This window comes from Aplysia californica, unplaced genomic scaffold (assembly GCF_000002075.1).
Source record: "Aplysia californica isolate F4 #8 unplaced genomic scaffold, AplCal3.0 scaffold00313, whole genome shotgun sequence".
NCBI classification, from domain to species: Eukaryota; Metazoa; Mollusca; class Gastropoda; order Aplysiida; family Aplysiidae; genus Aplysia; species Aplysia californica.
This window is the reverse complement of record NW_004797583.1, coordinates 79,531-101,390: the sequence shown is the minus strand read 5'-3', so window position 1 is coordinate 101,390 and position 21,860 is coordinate 79,531. Positions and strand designations below refer to the sequence as shown.

General features: G+C 43.9%; 2 protein-coding genes across 3 annotated transcripts in view; one reads left to right on the top strand and one right to left on the bottom strand.

The window, feature by feature from the left end:
* Positions 1-32: 32 nt before the first annotated feature.
* On the bottom strand, positions 33-12,033 carry LOC101857889. 2 transcript variants are annotated; one of them, XM_005102090.3, is made up of 4 exons: positions 11,924-12,033; positions 7,528-7,747; positions 3,664-5,793; positions 33-2,124 (listed from the first exon to the last, which is right to left on the bottom strand). In XM_005102090.3, exons 1-4 carry the CDS (start codon positions 11,926-11,928, stop codon positions 1,330-1,332), a joined length of 3,150 nt encoding a protein of 1,049 aa, XP_005102147.1. In that variant the 5' UTR covers positions 11,929-12,033; the 3' UTR covers positions 33-1,329. The 2 variants fall into 2 exon arrangements, with proteins under 2 accessions (XP_005102147.1, XP_005102146.1); XM_005102089.3 differs by lacking the exon at positions 11,924-12,033 and adding an exon at positions 8,895-9,211.
* LOC101860421 (SEC14-like protein 2) overlaps positions 11,878-21,860 on the top strand; it is a gene marked incomplete in the record, with an annotated part of 21,200 nt that continues 11,217 nt past the window's right edge. The window contains 5 exon segments of the mRNA XM_013084713.2: positions 11,878-11,966; positions 15,046-15,202; positions 16,979-17,048; positions 18,675-18,718; positions 21,043-21,199. Coding sequence (XP_012940167.1) covers positions 15,149-15,202; positions 16,979-17,048; positions 18,675-18,718; positions 21,043-21,199 — 325 coding nt within the window.

The window sequence follows — 21,860 nt, the reverse complement described above, 5'->3', positions numbered from 1 at the left end:
TGAGCGGGGATATGCGCTATACAAATGCTATCTATTATTATTATTATTAGAGGGAGAGAGAGAGAGAGAGAAAGACAGAGAGAAAGAGAGACAGCTAGAGACGCCACTGTGACCGTATGGTATGAGTCATGGTAGATACCACTAAGCACATTGGTAAATGAAGTACATCCTAGCATGTATAGCGACAATGGTGGGACGCATAAGATGCTCCAATTTCAGGATATATCAAGGGAGGTAGCCAAAATTGGCCTACTGGGTCTACACTCATACCCTCCCCCCGCCCCCTCCCCAAATCCTCCCTTTAGCTCTCCTCTCTCATCAAGTGATTTCGATAAACGAAATTTGCAGTCAAGTTTAATTAGATCCAACTTGGCAGATGCCAGTTTTAATTGTTGTTACTGTTACATTTTTGGTTGCATACAAATTGCTTGCACTACCATGTATGTTTTGAATACAAAGATCTTTAAGAATACAGTTAGCAAAAATTCTGGTAGACCTGAAAATCTGTTTTCTGTGCGTTCATTTTCCACGATGTGCATGCTAGACTACAACTACAACTGTTGACGAGGTATCATTATGAACAAACTATACGGCATTGTAGGAACATGACACAGCACTGTACACGTGTGATAGAACCAACTAAGCACAAAATATACATCAATTTTCTTTTAAAATTTGACAAATCAACAGGAAACACACCTGGCCCACCTCCAACAACTGCATCTCCCCTCGACACCTCGTGGTACCGTATAAAAAGAGGACAGAAAAAGTCAAAGTAAGTTAACCCTTTGAGTCCTTGCTGTGGCCCGTGAAACTGCTCGGTATGTCTAGCCACCGGTACACCAGTGAGTGACACCTTATATCCAAAATGGCACTCCTTGGACAAAACACACGCAGGAAACCGTGTTTATTTACTACACAGGACATTATTCATGATTTTACAGATCTTCCCGAATTACTAATTAGAAGCCGGTAATGATGAGAACTACCTTGCGTGAGGATATATGGAATGTGATTCTGATGATGATATGAATGAAGGCATGAATCGGTCATGAGCTCAGTCAGAGTGGCACGGTAGCCTCAGGAGGTCAGGGGGCTCACTCAAAGGGTTAAGTAAGTAGCAGAGGAAATCATCAATTTCATGAGCTGCGTCAAAGACAGGTACCAAGTTAGAAAAGAAATTCTTCTTATAATATCTACCAACGCCAAACAACCAGCCAGCCTCCAGATTGCTGCATGATGAAACCGAAAAGTAATCCAATTTTTCGAGTCTCCTATAAAATTTACCCCTTTGCCGGTCCTACCACAAGTAAGGGAGACGATAAACTACTACATAGCACTGTAGACGAGCCCCGAGCTCCGTGTTTTGTCTCTGCTCTCTCTCCGAGCGGTGAGAGCGAGACAGAGCTGGTGCAAGCTGCGGGCGGGGTGGAGTCGCAGCCGGCAGTAGAGGGAGACGATCCGCTTGAGCAGCTGAAGGACATGTGGCACCTCCACGCCAAGCTCGTGCTCGTAGAAGTGTTCCTGGCACGCCCCCGCGGGGAACACATGCGCCAACTTGTCCTTCAGCGAATCGAACACCTGTGTCTCAATCTGCCGACCAATCAGCTCTGCCCAGGGCAGGAAACTCCTCAGACAGTCTTTCGGCAGTCTCGTTTTGAACGCACGCTCACACGTCAGCACGACTTTCAAAACTCCGTGGGGAACGGATCGAGAGTCTCGGGATTCTTCTTCAGCAGACGGCCAGCCAGTCGCCACGTCTGTTGGCTCCAAACCACTGGCTTGTAAGGTCTCCAGACAGCGAGCACAGACGACGGTCTCTCGCAAACAGCGGCAGATGTAACGAGCAGTGAGCAGAAGAGACGGCCGCAGCCAGTCCGGGTCAGAAACTCGCAGCGCCGCGGAGAGCTGTTCCGCTTGAGACTCGAACTCAAACTCCCCGCCGGCCACCTCCCGGCTCTCTCCCCCGGCGCTGTACAGCTTGACCTCAGGGTCCGCTGAGAAAACGGTGTCCGTGTCTGCAAACAGTGTGAGGTCAAGGTCACGTCGCGATGCTAGAGACTTCATGGCTGTGCAGAACTCTGCGGCGGTGGGCGACCCTCGCCAGTTTCCTTGCCGGGCGACCTAGTGGAGATACAGACGTACATACAGGTCATTTAGTACACATACACACATGCGCACACACATACACACAGAGGTGAGTCAGTACACAGAGAAGTCAGTCAGGGTCAGTCAGTACACACAAAGGTCAACTACTACAGGTGCTGGTGTTTAACTCCCAATGTGATTGAGTTTGACCCCCTGGGCACATTTTTTGGGCTTACTGTTTTAGTAGAGGTTTCACGGCCCTTGCAACTGCATAAGGTCATATAAGCGCCAGAAGATTAGATGTGTTACAAGAGAGTAACAAACATAAAAAAGGAGGGGAGATAAGGACGATAGATGTTTGATAGGAAAGAAGGAGCAAACCACACCAGAGCACCCGCCAACCACCCACGGGCATACTGTGAAACATTGATGAATTCAAGAGAGCAGTGAACTCAGGCAGCACGGTAACACACAGCATATATAAAAGGGCATGTGAACGCACTTGTCTTGTGCATCTCTATCCATGATGTAATTGTGTTATCGATTAAGCGTGTATACGTATCATGTGTGTGTATGTGTCACAGTGTCTCTGAGTGTGTGTGCATGTGTGTCACAGTGTCTCTGAGTGTGTGGATTTTTTTTGCTTTTTGTAAAGTGTTTTAAGGCGCTCGCAACTGCATAAGGTCATATGAGCGCGCGGGACACACCTAATATTTTCAGTTGGTAGGAAATTTTTGAATTTTGCCCGTGTGGAGGCGAAGCCTACTCTTATCGATTTTAGACCACCAAGAGATCTTTAATGTGCGCAACTTGCACACGGGCCCTCCGAGATTTTTTGCCCTTTTCCGAGAAGGCTAGGTGTAGATCTTTCCAACCAGAAGATCAGGGGTGTGGCTGAAAGACAGCAGTACGAAGAAGCGAAGGAGAAGCAGTAGAAAGGCTGCAGAAAGAATCAGGAGCATAGAGGAAGCGGCAAAGGATTTGAGGGGGTGGGGCAGAAAGAGGAGGCGAAAGCAGACGACAGAACATTGCTAGAGAGCAGGAAATGAGGTGAAACGAGACAAATTTAGAGAAGAAAATTTTTCGGTCGCTACCCGGATTCGAACCCCGGACCTTTTGAATGAGAGGCCAACACCTTAACCTCTAAGCCACGAGAGCTCCCGGGCATACTGTGAAACATTGATGAATTCAAGAGAGCAGTGAACCCAGGCAGCACGGTAACACACAGCATATATAAAAGGGCATGTGAACGCACTTGTCTTGTGCATCTCTATCCATGATGTAATTGTGTTATCGATTAAGCGTGTATACGTATCATGTGTGTGTATGTGTCACAGTGTCTCTGAGTGTGCGTGTGTGTGTGCGTGTGTGTGTGCGTGTGTGTGTGCGTGTGTGTCACAGTGTCTCTGAGTGTGTGTGTGTGTGTGTGTGTGTGTGTGTGTCACAGTGTCTCTGAGTGTGTGTGTGTGCGTGTGTGTGTATGTATGTTTCAGTACCCCTGTACACTTCTACATCACATTCCAGTATGTATATTTATTATATATATGATCCCACAGACAGACATTTAGTCCAAACCTTGCGGAAGAAGTTGCGGGTGTGCTCCAGGGACAACTTGTAGGGCAGCACATAAGTCATGTGATCATCTTCTAGGAGCTCTGCCGTGAGATCCCGCAGCGAGGTGGCCGTGACAATAAGTCCGGTCACTGCCCCCGTCCTGTCTGCCAAGGACAGCGAGGTCTTGGCATCGTCGTACAGCGACTGCAGATAGCCGATCGCTTCCGTGAGGAACATGTGCCAGCGGGAACGGTTCTCGCTGGTCAAGGGGGCGTGGACACCCGTGGCAAACGGGTTCCTGGCCATCAGGCAGCTGGATAGAAGGTCGATGACGCGGATGAAGCGACACGTTTCTTCACATCCTTGGAACTGCGCCAATCCTTCCTCCTCTCGCAGTCGGTCCAGGGCTGAAGCCACTGATGCAGACAGGGGGGCTGTTCGCTGCTTCGGCTCTTGTTTTCCGAGCCACAGTTTATTTTCTAGAGGGCGCGAACCGGCCTGGTGCCGACGGAGGGAATCGATGAACCGCCAGGAGACAGCCAGGTCGCCGTTCTGCGTGCGGTTGTAGATGGTGCCCCTGTCAGCCAAGAGGTCTGTGGTTCGGGCCAGCGTGAGTGCCGGGTCACACAGGAACCACAGCTTGTGTTGGCTCATGTCTCTGTGCGGGTGAGGGACGAAGCACGTCGGGCCCGCGGGGCTGAGGGAGAAGCCCAGGTGAGCGGCCGCCTTCTGGCTCTCCAGCTGGCCGTCGGTGACCACGGCCTTGACCAGCAGTCCTTCCTCGGCCGTGCTATGCAGAGCCTGCGACACTAGGCTGGCCACCAGTCCACTGCTCACCTGGCCCGTGAGGAAGTAGGCCAGTGGGAACTTGCCGCAGCCCTGGAGCGACACCAGCATGAGCGTGAGGGCGCTGACTGCCGCACTTCCCTCCACGGGGCCGCACCCCAGGTCGCTGTGACCCCAGTAGCTCTGAGACTTCATGCACCAGCTGACTTTGGCCTGGAGTTTCGTCTCTTGTACAAGCAGTGCGAACAAGGAGGATGAGGGGGAGGAGGGAGAAGAGAAGGCAAACTCCTTGGCAAAAGACAGCTGCTGTGTGAGGAAACCCGGGCGACCGTCTGACCAACACTGCCAGGGCCTCAGAACCGCGGGCTCGGGCAGACTCAACGGGTTCTGGAGATGTTCATACGCCGCGGGCGACACGCACTGTAGAGCGACACAAAAATTCCGCAGCTCGACCAATTCTGGCGTCGGGATTTCTCCGGCTGGGACTTCCAGGAGCATCTGCGCGGAGTAGTTGGACGGCAAGAACCCGAAGGCCCCCGTCATCAGCGCGAAGTCAGCCGGGCTCAGCAGCCCTTTTTCCATGACGACCTTGAGATTTTTGACCAGCGTCTTTCCCGCCTCCTTCTGCTGCCGCACCGTGCGGAACTGCTGCACCAGTGTGCCGCCCAGAAACTCCTTCTTGCCGTGTCCACGACGCGGAAAGATGCTCTTCTCTTGCCCTCCTTCCAGATCCCCCACGGGAAGGAGATCCAAGTCGGTATCCACCACACGCGCTCGCTTCCCGGCACGCGGGTACGAGTGGTCGAGAGGCACGGCCCGCTTCACCTCCGGAGCTTTCTTTTCTTTGACAGGCTTGGTCCTCTTTATTTTAATTGGCATTTTCGCCTTTCTGCCCCGGCCCCTCTTTCTCCTCGTGACTGGCGCAACTTCCTCCCCGGTGACGTAATCGGGGTCATCGTCCGAGTCACTGACAACAGGCTGGTCGTCGTTCGACTCACTGGCGGCACGCTGGTCATCTTCCGAGGCTGCAGTCATTTCCTCTTCCTCCTCCTCCTCTTCCTCCTCCTGCTCCTCTTCCTCATTGTCAGGGAAGACAGAAGGGACAGCGTTTGTCCGGAGGTCCTCCGCAACATTGTTGTCCTCGTAGTCGGTGACCTTGAAATGTTTCCCGCACACAAAAGCTGTGTCGGAGCTCAGGTACTCCTTGATGCCCATGGCCGCCAGCCACTTCCTCTTCAGTGACGGGTTGGTTCTCGGAAAACTGTGGAACCGTAAGTCTGTCTTCTGCTTTTTTGCCGAGGCCTTGGTCTTATTTCGAACGGTCGTGCAGCCCAGTGCCGCGCAAGTGTTCACCGCTCCACTCGCCTGGGGATGCAGAAAGGAAAACCATAAATTGAGATTTTAGTTTCAGTAGAGGTTTTACGGCGCTCGCAGCTGCATAAAGGTCATATGAGCGCCAGAAGATTAGAGGTGTTACAAGAGAGTAACAAACATGAAAATGAAGAAGGGGAGATAAGGACGATAGATGTTTGATAGGGAAGAAGAAGCAAACCACACCAGAGCACCCGCCAACAATGATGAACACAATCATAGTGATGTAGCATACAGACAGAACAGTGAAAACCGACACATGACACGGCATACAGAGAACATGGAGGGGGGGGGGGAAGGGGGGTGAGAGAGAGAGAGAGAGAGAGAGAGAGGGAGAGGGAGAGGGAGAGGGAGAGAGAGAGAGAGAGAGAGAGAGAGAGAGAGAGAGAGAGAGAGAGAGAGAGAGAGAGAGAGAGAGAGAGAGAGAGAGAGAGAGAGAGAGAGAGAGAGAGAGAGAGAGAGAGAGAGAGAGAGAGAGAGAGAGGTCTTGCTTAGCCAATCAATGAGTATTTGTACTGTTACCCAATTGAAGAGTGGTTTTCCAAAACTCTAAGTCAGTTTTGACGAGCACCTGATTTAAATACAATGCTACACGCATACCGGTACATAATATGCATGTGAGCCTCAACCAGATTGTCTGAAAATTTTGCGCACCCCCCCCCCCCCCCAAGAGCTTTTGTGGGTGTCATAAGGAAGGACTTCCGAGTAACGAGCGACCACCCCAACACAAACACAACAAAGAAGAGACCCAACCCTACCCCTACCCCTAGGCCTACCCCAAAAAAGAACCTGCAACGAGCCTCATGTGAAAAGGCCAGCAAAAGTCCAAAATGAAAAAAAAAATTAAAATTAAAAAACCACACTCCAAAACAAACAAGGCTTACAAGGAGCATAATATAATGGTCTAAATCTACATATATTGCTAGATCTATAATAATAGTAATAGGGTTTGATACAATAACACAATAGAATTGGAATATGAATCCTCCATATAGATCTAGTAAACTAAATAAATCTAGATCTAGATCTTGTAGAACAAGTGAATAGGATCTAGGAATAGGCTTGGAACTAGAAATCCGCATCCGATTCTGAACAGAGGGGCTCAGCTGAGTCTAGATTCTAAATAAATTTATATAAATATAATTCACGCACCTGATGAAATGCCTTTTACCAACATTAATATTATTACAGCACAACCTATGATAGAGTTTGACAAAATAGAATTGGAATATGAATCCTCCATTGAGGTCTATAATGATCTATATAAATCTAGATCTAGATCTAGATCTAGATTCTATTATCTAAGTGAGTCGGACTGGAATGAATCCACACGATCTGAACAATTGAATTTGTCAACAAAATGAAATTCAAAATGGCCGCTTCGAGCTCGGCAGTCTGTGGTCGGCACGAAAACGAAAACGAGCCAGGCCTCGCACTTCGCACATTGACTGATACAGGTGGGCCTAGCGATAACATCGGCCGCCTCGCGGGTCGCGTCGCGATTGTCGGATTTCAGATGATTGTCGGCAAACATGCAGGTCTAATAATACAAAAGTATGTGTTAAGAGTCGTGATGAAATCAGGCGCTCGTCAAAACAGAGTTTTGGAAAACCACTCTTCAATTAGGGAAATTAATTGGAAATTGTGCTTGGGAGGGAAAAATTGAAGCGACAGCAACAACAACACCAACAAAACCAGCAATTGAAATAAAAGGATGTTACAACGCACTTGTGGCTTCCTCCCTCTGCGGGCCAGTGTTGGGAAGCGAGAAGGGATGGCCGTTTTCTTCAGTTTCTGTTTGCCTGACTCCCAACTGTAGTCACTCGGTCGGAAGTGATCACTGCAGATGTAATGGTTCCCAGTGGGCTGCCACAGAGAGCCATCCTTCGCCTTCCTCCCCACCTTCTCCGCCCACTTCTGCCGTTTTGCGCCATCTCTTCGGGGGAACCTAAAAAAAAAAAGACAAATCAAGTATTTGTTGATAAGAGCTGGGAGTCTGAGCATGAAAGCCCTGCCTTCATAATAAACATGATGACTGAAATGACAAATTCCATAAAAATAATATGTATCATGACACGGTGGAATCAGGAGCTCATTAATTTTGGGGCATCTGCAGTTATTGGCATCTTCTGTAAACATGTTCATTTGCTTTGCTTTAGATGAAAACATTACCCATCTTGAATAGAAGTCAAGATATAAAATTGCAATTGAAGAAGGTGGGGGTCACTTGGTTTCTGAGGTACAATTAGCGAGAAAATGGCCGCCGAAGTTCAGTAACTTCATAGCTTGAAGAGTCCTTGAAAACTAAAAATTTCCATTTTTTTTGTTCCTTTAATCAACGTTTTTGAGTAAACTCGCATAGAAATATGTTGTAATACGGACATATAAAAAGTGTTGAGCCAAAGATAAAAAATTTGTAAAAAATTGCCAAACTGGCAGGAGAATGTCTGTTTCTTGGATGGATTCCATTATTTTGACGAGCGCCTGATTTCACCACGATGCCTCAACATATTTTGTCATTTGATCAGCTTGTCCAATATTTCACAGTAGAAGCTGTTTTTAAAAGTCTAAATAAAAGTCTCAGTGACCCTTTGAGGTGCACATTCATTTAGATCTATTGAGACCAACACAGCAATTCCGTGTGTCCAGTAGAGTACAGTTGAAATTGTCGAAGACGAAGAAGGCCACAAGGTCAATCTTAAACAGTAAACAGGTGGTCTTACACTAACTTACAATAACACAAAGACGGGTGAGAATAGAGGTGGCCTTCAATGCAAGTAAATACAACAGGAAAGCAGGGATGAAGGGAGCGAAGCAATTTATACCGTGCACCTACTAGATCTAGATCTAGATCTAGATCTAGATCTAGATCTAGAAGGGGCCTCCGAAACTAAGCACCCGGTTACCGTGTGTACATAGATACTGAGACTACGTGCCCAGTTACCCTATAGATCTAGATCTAGATTAGGTTCTTTCTGTAGGATTTCAACTTCTGGGACCGTAATCTAGCCTCCTGTCCTAAGACATGATGGCATTGATGGCCTAGCCTGACATGATGATGATCTACAACAGAGGTGTTTGCGAAGTATACTAACCTATGCAATAAGATGTCAGATCCAGCTTTGGCCTTGTTGTTGCACAAGGCAACACAACAATACTGAACCATTTCACCAGCAACCGGCTTCAAAAAGAAAAGTGGTATTTAGTACCAACCAAGCCTTGCCTTTTGGGCGGGTCCGTTTGAACGTTACAACCATGAAAACGTAGAGAGATCTACTACTAGCAGTATAAAATACTATCCCAACAATATGGCGTCACTTTTCAATCAGAGCGCCGAATATCGTTGTTTGTGGTGGAATCGAAAACCTTATAGTCGGGAACTCGAATGAATCCGATTTGCATGATCGGACTCGGGTCGGCCAATGGCAGTTCTGGTTCACACGGTATCAAATTATGGCCTCTATTTTATCATAAAATTTGACCTGTAAGCCTAATACGGGGTGCCCACTACAGCTGGATAGGGCCGATCGCCCGACTCGATCGCCTGAAACTGAAAACAAACACGTTTGTTTTTGAGGCGATCGAGTCGGACGATCGGCCCGAGCGGCTGATCCCAGCCGTAATTGGCACCCCGTGCGTATAAGGCTACCAGGCTAGATACCCACACAGGCGTCGGGCCCGACGATCAGACAGGACCCTACGATTTTTTGCCGGCTGTTGCGCCGATACCGCCACCGGTACCCGACGGCCAGACAACATCAGTCTAGAACATGGCGTATAGCAGGGGGAGAAAGTTGTTCTTGTTGTGGTTAGGAAAGGCGGGGGGGGGGGGGGGGGGGTTACTTTTTTTGACTCTCATTCAATAGATCTCGGGCTCGAAACTTGACGGCGACAGAAAATTTTCCTCTTTAAAATGTTCTCCTTTTACCTCCTTTCCTGCTCTCATGTTCTGTCGCCTGTTTTCGTCGCTGCGAGCGCCGTAAAATACTCTCGAGACAAACACCAACTGACCGTGGCGGGGAAGGAAAGAATTTATAGAGACAAGGTCTACAAAAATTACCCCCCCCCCTCCCCTATCGCCCGACGTGGAATGAACAAGACCGTCTGGTTCGGGACGGCGGGACGCTTTTTCCTTTCGTCAATCCACAGCCACATCCTGAATCGTCAGCCACATCCCAACCTTTGACTTTGGTCAATCTTCAACTTCAATCTATTTATAGGTAGTTACCGGAACATGTATTAGGCGAAGTGATATGCCGTGATAGTCGCAATAGAGAGATTGTTTTGGTCTCTCTTTACTCATCACCACGCAAATTTGTTAATGTTTATTGCAGTCTTTCTAGGCTCGGGGCAAGCTTTTTTTAAAAATCACCATTTATGGTGGTGTATATTTCAGTTACGTGATTTGTTCCAAGATCTGTAGGCGCTACCTTGTTTCAATGGTGCAGCTGTCGCAACTTGAAGCTATTACTGAAGGAAACAAGAAATTATAGAGTTCAATGAATGATAAGTTTTATGTAGAGCAACGCTGCGCAGCAACCATTGTAGCCTCTGTTTACACCAAGTTACAGACGCACCTGCCCTGAAGGCCACCTCTATAAGACAGCCACCTGTACAAACGGCCACTTTCCATTCCCCCCTTGCGTTTTTTCTATATAATATAACTGTGTAAAACGGGCACCTGTCGAACTTGGCCGCGGCCACCTTATTTTAACACACAACCCCTATCACAAAAAGCAATAACACTTGTCTTAGACGGCCACCTTAGTGACTCCATTACGATTTGTTTTAAATCATGCATTGGCCCCTGGCGTTGTGGGCGAGCCGTCATAATTCAATCATCTGTCGTTGTTGTTAGGTAGTCCCACCAACCGATCATGTTGCGTAGGCCCCTCCCACTGTTGACCAATAGGTAACAATACATTTTCAACTGCTGATGAGGGAAGCATGTGATCCCTTATAACCCATAAGCCCTGCCCAGAACTCATACACAAATCGTAAGTGAGATGAGTGGTTACTGTTTACCCAGTCTGTAACAAAGTAACAATGGACATCAACATGAACTTGCGGCAGAAGCGTCGCTCGTTCTCCGAGAGGTGACAACCCATGTGTTTTTTGTTGTTTTTTTACCATGGCACTCAGTCCTCTTACTCCTTGTCTGACACACTTCGTATTATTGTCACCCTTGCACAAAAGCAGCAACAAAAGAAAAAAACAAAAAAGAAAAAAAAAACTAGCGAAAACAACAACAATAACAGCAAAGCAGCTACCATCGGTTGGGACCTCAGAAAGGAATGGTTTGTTTTCTTCATCTTGATCAGTCCTGCCTAAGATGGCCACCTGCATTATACGGCCACTTTCCTCCTTGACAATGGGTGGCCGTCTTACACAGGTTCGACTGTACATAATTACATTGTCAGAGTTTTTTCTGCTATAATCATCATTCTTGTCATACCCAATGCCTAATGGAGTGATCGGTTCTCTAATATAAATCGATCGGCCGACTGGCAGCATTGTTTTTTAGGCCACGAGTCGAGCGATCGGATTTTTGGGTCGCTGGTCGCTTTGCGCCCTCAATCCGGCTAGCCCCGCCCACAGAAGACAAATAATTGTTCAGTGGCCCGCTTACCAAACCGAACCGAACCGAACCCATCGATCGTGCTAATGAGCACCGACCTGACTCGACGGGACTCGACTACACAAATAAATGTATTCGAACATCATGTCATCAAAAAAGTAGGCTGCTTGGGAAGGAGGTTGCTATCTGCTAGCTTTTGTCTCTTGTAGAGATAGATCTATGCATGTATCAACAAACGGCCAACCCATTTTTATTAACCTTCTGTCTGTAGAAAGAAAAAGAAAAAGAAATTAGATAACTCAAAATTTTATTTGACCTGCTCGAAAAAACGCCCCACCCAATTGCTCTTCAGACAAACAGTATTGTCTTTTTATTTGTAGGCCTATGGTCCCTCCGGTGAGAGTACCGAAAGTAGTTGGTACCGAATTGTTCGCAAAATTATACGGTCTCAATTTTTATCTCACCGAGCGATCGGCTGTTTGTTGTGTTTATTCAGCAGCGGAAGGTAGGCTAAACACAGAGATTGTGAAATCATAGGAAAATCACCTCATCTTGTGTGATCAGAATTTGATTTCATCAGGGTATCTTGGTATGCGTGAATAATAGCGTTGCCTAGCTTTGAATGTCTTTGCCTAGAATCTAGATTTTTCTCTCTCTCTCTCTCTCTATATAGGCCTATAGATCTATATATTGTTGGTTGGAGACTTGTCAACCTAGATTCTAGATTTAGATCTAGATCTAGTAGTCGCTGCACTGTACTGTCTGCTACTACTGTAGACTGTAGAGTGTAGGGAGGCTACTCTGACTGCTGATGACTATGATTATGATGACTATCAGAACTGATTACTGAACCTAAAAAGCCGGGACCCCTTACCCCACCCCACCCCCTTCCGAATAAAAAAACAACAAACAAAAACGGTGCTGTGATTTGGACATGGCTTATGGGTATCTAGGGGTAGACTCTAATTAGTAGTCTTTTATCATATATTGTAATTGTTGTTGGCCTAAACAATGGGTGAATTTTTAGGTAAGCCTAAATCTAGATCTAATCTAGATATATCTAGATATCTATATAAAATTATGCACCCACACACATGCACTGATTTGAGGGCTACACTGCCATTTTTGCTGTTGCAGAACACATGTATGGTCACTAAAAAAACCCTTGCAAATCAATTGTTTTCAAGTAATATCTGATATCAATCCTAATTGCCAAAATATCAATCAAATCATTGTGAAATGCAGGGGGGCATGATTCTTTTTAGGTCGGGGGGCATGCCCCCCTGAAACCCCCCCCATGTTGTTAAATTAAAGTCAAATGTTAAGGATTTATTAAAATAAAAATCAATAGTTATTGAGTTTTATATATATATATATATATATATATATATATATATATATATATTGATGTTTGATTTGTGGCAAAAATGAAGGCTATTTCGTGTTCAGCATGAAAAATGCTACTGTAGAAAAGAAAAGTATTTAATACATATGGACATGAGACGGTGCATGAGTAAAAAAAAAACCCTATGTAATGTAAGAGAGTGTTTTACTCCAGAACAAAATAATTTGATAATATTCAATCTGAAATACATAGAAACTCCCCGCAGAGAGTGAGTTGACTCATATGCTCTGTGTTTACCATATATCTCTGTCAGATCACACTGGGTGGGCCCTTTATATACTTTATTTAGTCTACATAATTAATAACGAAGTGGTAACCTATTTCTCTGAACGCTTGTGAAAATAAAAACTTGATCTCTATTTCTCCTGACTGTTTCCGTTCTTGTGATTTTTTGTTTTTTGCGAGAATTAGGTGTCATCTTTCGTTATTCTGCCTTTACTGCGAGGACTGGGAAGAAGCATTTTTTAAATCGAATTCAATTTCTAGAGCAAGACGTCTTTAAATAAATGTCTGAATATTCAGATACTTCAGTTGTGGTTGGGGCAACGTTCCCAGACTATACTTCATTTGAAAATGCCTTCAAAAGGTACTGCGAGAAAACAAGACTGCTCGACCTTGGCTGTAACCTATTTTGCATTTAGTCACCCCTAAGGCAAAAACTAAAATCCTTTCATGTAAGCAAAAAAAAATCCCTCCCCGCCCTCCCGCCCCGTTCACACCTTTCACACACGCACACTCACTCACACACATACTATACGCACACTCACTCACACACACACACACGCACGCAGGCCATGCCATTCGCAAATTATCAACAAATCTCGAGAGCGGAAACCCTTCATTGAAATAGAGTTCAAGTTTATTTTCCCGAGCGTTCAGAGAATAGAGCTGGCCGATTTATAATTACTAGTTTTTTGTCCACTTGGGGGAGAGGGGGAGATAATTAAAATCTCAGTACTCAATTTGTAGAATTTTTGGGTTTAAAAATATAACTTTTAGACCTGCACACAGAGCTCAAGTGACTGTTCTTGACCTTCATTTTATTCTTAAACTTTAAACACTTCTGTCAAACTTGCCGCGAAACAAACAGATGCCGAGATTGTCAAACTAGCACTGGATTTATCGTGTCCATGTAACGGAACGAGTACACAGTTTTGGGTCAGTTCCAGCATTTCTGACCTAGTGAGCATCTCTACTTGTTTACTATAAAGTCTGGCCTAATTAGCTACGACTATCATGCATGCTTTTTGTTTCGTTTGTTGTAAAAAGACACTCCTTGACTGCTTTTGAGGAGAGACCAACCTACAGATCAGTCATTTGAGGCTGACAACCCTAGCATCACCCCATCACGTTAATCGTTTGTTTTAAAAGTTTAATTACACATACACTACTTCTATGACTTGCTAATATTCTAGGCCAATTTTTTTTTTTTTAAATCAAGGTCAATTTGATGTCCATATAATAGTTGTCATTGCCAATACAGACATGCACTGCTAATTTTGCATGATTTTAAGTCCTTTCTTTGATGCCTAGTGGGCCGTCTCTGAGCTCTAATCATGTGGCCTAGTTGGCCATAAAGGTCGCTGACCCCTGTGTTACGGGATCTGTCCTTGTGAGCCAATGGGTCGTTCCCCGTACCAGTGCAGATGTGAAAGATTCAGATTACCTTTTGACGTTAATTGTTATGCAATGATTATGTCAGTGTTTCTTATCTCTACTTCAAGATTGTCTACTTCACCAGCACATGTCAAGGCTTCCAATAAGAGCCTCTTGACTTATTATGTAATTATTGTAGTAAACGACAAAGCCTTTCTCATAAACAGGTCAGATAAAATTCTGTTACACTTTAGGATTAACGGTAAGCCTTATAATTATAATTGTAGTGGCATGTGAATTGTGAAGCATAGTAGATTACCTCTTGCATCTTTCAAATAAACGGGTTCCTTCATCTGGACCAAAAATGTAGAAGTAAGAAATAATTCATTCTGTAAGTTTTCAATCTTTTAGAGTGATAGTGTGAGAATCTACGCTTTCCATATTTTGGGATATGACAAAAATGTGTTTGGTAGTGACATGTTGAACTGTAAAGCATCTAGGAAGAGGACCTCTTGCGTCTTTCAAATAAATGGGTTACTTAAAATGGACCGAAAATGTAGAAGAAATAATTCTTTCTGTAAGTTTTCATTCTTTTAGAATGATACTGTGAGAATCTATGCTTTCCATATTTTGGGATTATATGACAAAAATGTGTTTTTGTCGACAGAGTGCGAGTCCTCGTGTGATCAGTGTCAGCCGGGCGATCCCACACACACAAGCCCACACACAAGCTCACACACACAAACCTTGTCAAGGAGGAAGGATCAAACATGAGTGGCCACGTGGGGAACCTCAGCCCTAAGCAGGAGGCGACTTTGGCTGAGGTGAGGAGAGTTTTTGCTTACCCCTATACAAAACTTTACTTTTTCCCCTCTTCCTCTGGTATCCTTAGGATGTGGAGGGGAGGTGCAGGTTTCGGTCCTGTGCTAGGTGTGTAGCGTCTGTGATAAATATGTCATGTTGTTCCAGGACCTTTTTAACCCCATCCAGCCAGGTCTTTCTTGGTCTTCCTCTTCATTTAAAGCCGGATTCTCGGGTGCTGTAAGCTCTACCTGCTAGTTGTTTCTGGGGCATTCTGGTTCGATGTACAAACCACTTGACTTTTTGACGCTCTATGAATTTTACTACTAGTGGTATTCCAGTTTGTAGACGTATGGTTTTGTTTCTTATGCGGTCTCTTCTTGTGACGTTGATGGTTTTGCGGAGACACCTCATTTCACATGCATTGATTTTTCTTTCTTGTGCCTTGTTCAGAGACCATGTTTGGCACTGGTATGTTAATGTTGGTATGAAGATACAAAACTAATTGATTGATATACAGTTGAGTCGGCTTAACTCATTCGCTACGTATTATTTTCGGCTTGTAGACGATTTTTTTTTCGGGAGGGCGAATGAGATGATGACTAGTGGGCAGTTAAAAGGTCTTTTGGGCCACAAATTCAAATAAATATCAACACATTATATACCAACATTTTCTGTATGGTTTGTAGAATACATCTGTAATGTTCATTTATGTATTTTTTAACTTTGGTTCCTGTAAGAGATGATTATGCAACACAATTTTGATTGGATGCGGATAACATTTGAAAATAAAAAAATTAATAATCTTTGGTGAAACTCAAATAATATGTTTGCACCTAGTCAAATGATACATCAAAATAACCATAAATGAATATAGAACTGGAAAATATTGAAAAGTTTGCAGTTGTTTACCTACATTCCATAATATTTGTACATTTTGAACATAACTTCCGATATTGAAAAAAAACCCAAACATTTTTATAATCTTGAAAAACGATCACAAACAGAAAAAAAAGCCACTCGTATCTTATATGGAATTATTCAGAATTGCATTTGGAATAAACCTATACATGTCTTGAGTGGCACTTTTTGTGTAATTTCATAAAAAAGTAGTGATTTTGGGGAGAAAAAAAATATTTTGACAATTAAGATCTAGACCTAGATCTAGCACTCAAAAATATTGATTTCTCAATAACAGTGCACTGGCAATATGAGCCCAATCGTATCAATATTATAAAAAAGAGTCCTACATTTCTTTAGTGGGCAAAATAATGATAGACTTTGTTGTGTAAAATTACTAAGACTGGTGTCCGGGCTATAATTTTGGCATCGCGATAAAACAAAGTCAAATAAACTACGAAATCGCGTTTCAAAACTGAATCTAAATTTCCTATTTTCAGTGGAATTGCTTGACCCGGAAGTCAACATTATATTATGACCTTTATTTTAACATGGATATGTGGATTGGAATAGAATCTGAGCTAAAATTGAAGATCGGTTCTCAAGCCGCCGGGGGCGGCTTAGCGTACTGACGGCACTTTAGCTGCGCTGCGCCGCCCCCCCGCGGCTCGGCGTAGCGAATGAGTTAAACTGAAATATGTGTATCCCCCTTGGCCTGGGTTGGCCCTGACAGGCAGGGTTGGAAGCCTGCCTCCTATATATGATTGAAATTGGGTTGATGATGGCGTAAAAACACCTACTGGGGTAGTGGGTGGATGTAGACTCTTTCATTTTGTTAATAAGAATCATTGTCTGTTCATCAAGTTAAAGTCTGTTTTGTATATTGTTTAATTTTTCAGTTCAAAGAAAATGTCAAGGACATTACTCGCCCGCACTTTGATGACCACTATTTTCTGCGATGGTTACGAGGTGAGACTTCTGTCATGTTGTGGACTGTATTTATATAGATTATAGCTGCCAGCCAGTGTGTAAAAATCATATCTCTGAAACATATTTGATGGTCTTAGCCTTTGTATGGTCGTTGGTGTTTGTGTTGGAAAAATAATATGCACTCTCTGTTTTCTAATATTGTACCTCAAGGACTTCCCAATGCTGCAGAAATATTGATATTTGGGAATAATCATGAGAATGATATTTGGGAATAATCATGAGAATGATATTTGGGAATAATCATGAGAATGATATTTGGGAATAATCATGAGAATGAAGCCCCTTCAGTCTTTAAATCCTGATTTTTTGTCCACCGTCTCCCGCAGTTTTTTCTACAGTCACGTAAACCTGGTGTCTTATTGTAACTCCAAAAGCTTGCCTCCAACTTCTAAATTGCGAAAACAAAGGTTTAGCGATTACGAAAAAACTTGGATCGGGAATAGTTCCGAAAAACAAGCAAAAACTTGCAGTAAATGAAACGAAACAGTTGTCTCTAGCATTGCACGCCCCCAGCGTCCAATGGGGAACTGAGTTCTTACCGTCGGAGGCTCACTGACAGCGTCTGGTGGGATTCAGAGAGTTCAATCAGTGGGAGTTATGACGTTCTTGATCAATTCTTGCACATTTGTTGCAGGTTTGCTTTGAAGAGCTTCAGTTTATTGAAAGCAGAAAAATGTTGTTTTTGGTTTTTGTAAAGTGTTTTACGGCGCTCGCAACTGCTTAAGGTCATATGAGCGAACGGGACACACCTAATATTTTCAGTTGGTAGGGAATTTTGAATTTTGCCCGGGTTGCGGCCGAAGCCTACTCTTATCGATTTTAGCCCACCAAGGGATCTTTAAACGTGCGCAACTTGCACACGGGTCCTCCGAGATTTTTCGCCCTTGTCCGAGAAGGCTAGGTGTAGATCTTTCCTACCAGAAGATCAGGGGTGTGGCTGAAAGACAGCAGTAAGAAGAAGCCAAGGAGTAGCAGTAGAAAGGCTGCAGAAAGAATCAGGAGCCCAGAGGAAGGGGCAAAGGAGGTGAGGGGGTGGGGACAGAAAGAGGAGACGAAAGCAGACAACAGAACATTGCTAGAGAGCAGGAAATGAGGTGAAAGGGGACAAATTTAGAGAAGAAAATTTTTCGGTCGCTACCCGGATTCGAAACCGGGACCTTTTGAGTGAGAGGCCAACACCTTAACCTCTAGGCCACGAGAGCCCCCGAAAAATGTTTGTGGAGGTTGGGGGGGAATCCTTGATCAGTGCCCACCATCGATTTTGACCGGATGCTTGGATAGAATTTGTTTTTTAGTTTTAAAAAGTTGTCCACTGTGTCTTATAGGGAAGTGTGTTGTGTGGTCTGGTCGTGTACTATATATGATAAGGCATGTTTTTTAAAATGTTGGAATGTGTTCTGTTATATGATAAGTGTGTTGTATCTGTAGTATTTAAAGCATCCTTCGAAATGATTTAGACAATATAGGAGGTTGGCTGCTTCAATGCTTCAACGTTGTCAACCATAACGTCTGTAATTTTTGTCTTTTCACAATTTTTTTTTACAGCTCAAAATTGTCGACCATTCTGTCTGTAATTTATGTCTTTTCACCATTTTTTTTTTACAGCTCGAAATTTCGATCTGAAAAAGTCTGAGGTCATGTTGCGAAATGTAAGTACTCTCAGACTGTGAATGCGATATGAACACCTTTTGTGTTATTCTATGATATGTTATACGTATGCCCACCCGTGGAAATGAAGCTGTTAAATACTCGAACTGTAGCGAACTCTTCACTGCTATAATTAGTCTCATCTCATTGGCCACAGCAAAGTCCACAAGTTATTATTAACACTTATTTCTTGTTTGGCATGACATGAAAGAAACATTCTCTGCAGATTACAGGTCATTGTCAGACTTTGACTGGTGAATTTTACAATTGTTATTATTGTTATTGTTATTATAATTATTTTCGTTATCATAATAATTATTGTTGTTATCATTATTATTATTACTAAATATTATTATTGTTGTTGTTGTTTTTATTATGATTACTATTAATATCATCCTTATCATTATTACTTTCTTATAATGCGTTAGAGTTTTCAGTCCAGATGGATTTCGTATTGAACAGGGACCCAGGGATGACAGGGAAAACTGCAGATGTAGAGGGGGCTCTCATGGCCTACAGGTTAAGGTGTTGGCCTCTCATTCAAAGGTCCCGGGTTCGAATCCGGGTAGCGACCGAAAAATTTTCTTCTCTAAAATTGTCTCCTTTCACCTCCTTTCCTGCTCTCTAGCAATGTTCTGTTGTCTGCTTTCATTTCCACTTTCTGCCCCCACCCCCTCACCTCCTTTGCCCCCTCCTCTGGGCTCCTGACTCTTTCTGCAGCCTTTCTACTGCTACTCCTTGGCTCCTCCTTACTGCTGGGTTTCTGCCACACCCCTGATCTTCTGGTAGGAAAGATCTACACCTAGCCTTCTCGGACAAGGGCGTTAAAGATCCTTTGGTGGGCTAAATCGATAAGAGTCGGCTTCAGCCGCCACCCGGGCAAAAATTCAAAATTTCCTACCAACTGAAAATATTAGGTGTGTCCCGCGCGCTCATATGACCTTATGCAGTTGCGAGCGCCGTAAAACACTTTTCAAAAACAAAAACAAACAGCAGATGTAGAAGTTCATGAAAACTTTGCTTTCTTTGTCCATAAAGTCAGGCTCCGGTCCTCTCAACCGTAAAGTCCTGGGTACAAGTTCTGTCAGGGTCCTGACTTTGTGTCCTTGGGAAAGGAACTTATATGAATTTTCCTCACTTCACCCAGGTGGGAATGAGTACCCGGCCATAGGCAGCAAAGATGTCAGTTTGTAATGTTTTAGTGCATGTAATCCACAGCTTGCACTGTATGCTTCCCGGGAAACTGGGAATATTTTTGAGTCGTGTTCTTGAGTCCGGTGGGGTGCTAATACATTTGTGAGGCAGCGTGGTGGAATCAGGCTCTCGTCAAAATAATTAAAGTGAAGAAACTTTCATTTTTGCGCAGGTTTGTCAATTTTTATCAAATTTTTGTTTTTTGGCTCAACACCTTTCATACCCATTAAAGAACTCATTTCTGTGTGGATTTTTCTTAAAAACGTTGATTAAAGGCACAGAAAATGTAAATTTTCAGTTACCACGGACTTTTAAGATAAGGAAATAACTAATCTTTGGCGGCCATATTCTCATTAATTTTACCTCTGAAAACAAGTGACCCCCACCTCCTTCATTCGCAAATATCTCGACTTATATTCAAGATAAATGGATATTTTTTTCATCTAAATAAAGACAAGTGAACAAGCTTTAAGATGATACCAATAACTCTACATGCCCAAAAATTGACGAAAGCCTGATTCCACCACGCTGCCTCACATTTGTGGTTGTAAAGCGCATAGAGCTTAACAGGGATAGAAGTGCTTAATAAAAATGCATTAAGTATTTGATCTTACATTTAGAAGTACCAATGCGGGTGGTTAGCCAGTGCTCTGGTGTGGTTCGTTCCTTCTTTCCTAACAAACGTCTATTGTCCTGATCTCTGCTTTTTCTTTTTTTGTGTTTGTGTTTGTTATTTTTCATAACTCCTCTAATCTTGGGCACTTGCATGACCTTATTGCGTTGTAAGTGCCGTAAAACTCCTGCTAAAACTAAAATTAAGAAGTACATGAGAGCTCTCAGTGAGTGTGTCAGTATCATGCAGCTGTCTGAGTTGTATCCTGTATACCGATTAGGACATGTCCCTGTGGGTGGTTGGCGGGTGCTCTGGTGTGGTATGTTCCTTCTTTCCTATCAAACATCTATCGTCCTGATCTCCCCTTCTTCTTTTTTATGTTTGTTACTCTCTTGTAACACCTCTAATCTTCTGGCGCTCATATGACCTTATTGTGTTGCAAGTGCCTTAAAACTCTTACTAAAACTAAAAAGAGCATGTCCCAGATTTACTTTGATAATTTCCCTGTGGTTGTCCTAGAACATGAAGTGGCGAGAACAGAACAAGGTGGACACCATGTTGGAGTGGTTCGAGCCCCCCGAGGTGATGCTCAAGTATTACACCGGCGGCCTCTTTGGCCAGGATAAAGAGGGAGCTCTCATCTGGATAGATCCGAATGGATACATTGACATCAAAGGTAGGGAAATTGTGTGTGTGGTATGTTGGGGTAAATCGCAGGGAAATTGTGTGGTGTGTTGGGGTAAAAGGTAGGGAATTGTGTGTGTGGTATGTTGTAGTAAAAGGTAGGGGAATTGTGTGTGTGGTATGTTGGAGTAAAAGGTAGGGGAATTGTGTGTGTGGTATGTTGGAGTAAAAGATAGGGGAATTGTGTGTGTTATATGTTGTAGTAAAAGGTAGGGGAATTGTGTGTGTGGTATGTTGGAGTAAATGATAGAGAAATTGTGTGGTGTGTTGGGGTAAATGAAAGAGGAATTATGTGATGTAATTGAGCAAAAGGTAGGGAAATTGTGTGTTTGTGTGTGTGGTATGTTGGAGTAAAAGGTAGGGGAATTGTGTGTGTGGTATGTTGGAGTAAAAGATAGGGGAATTGTGTGTGTTATATGTTGTAGTAAAAGGTAGGGGAATTGTGTGTGTGGTATGTTGGAGTAAATGATAGAGAAATTGTGTGGTGTGTTGGGGTAAATGAAAGAGGAATTATGTGATGTAATTGAGCAAAAGGTAGGGAAATTGTGTGTTTGGTATGTTGGAGTAAAAGGTAGGGGAATTGTGTGGTGTGTTGGGGTAAATGATGGAGAAAGGTAGGGAAATTGTGTGGTATGTTGGAGTAAAAGGTAGGG

Bases quoted from the DNA above. Each gene is read 5' to 3' on its own strand.
- LOC101857889 (XM_005102089.3), bottom strand. From the start codon at position 8,965: ATGGTTCAGTATTGTTGTGTTGCCTTGTGCAACAACAAGGCCAAAGCT. The intron at 7,748-8,894 runs GTTAGTATACTT...TTTTTTTTTTAG, and splicing joins TCTGACATCTTATTGCATAG to GTTCCCCCGAAGAGATGGCG. The intron at 2,125-3,663 runs GTTTGGACTAAA...TATCTCCACTAG, and splicing joins CCCGCAACTTCTTCCGCAAG to GTCGCCCGGCAAGGAAACTG.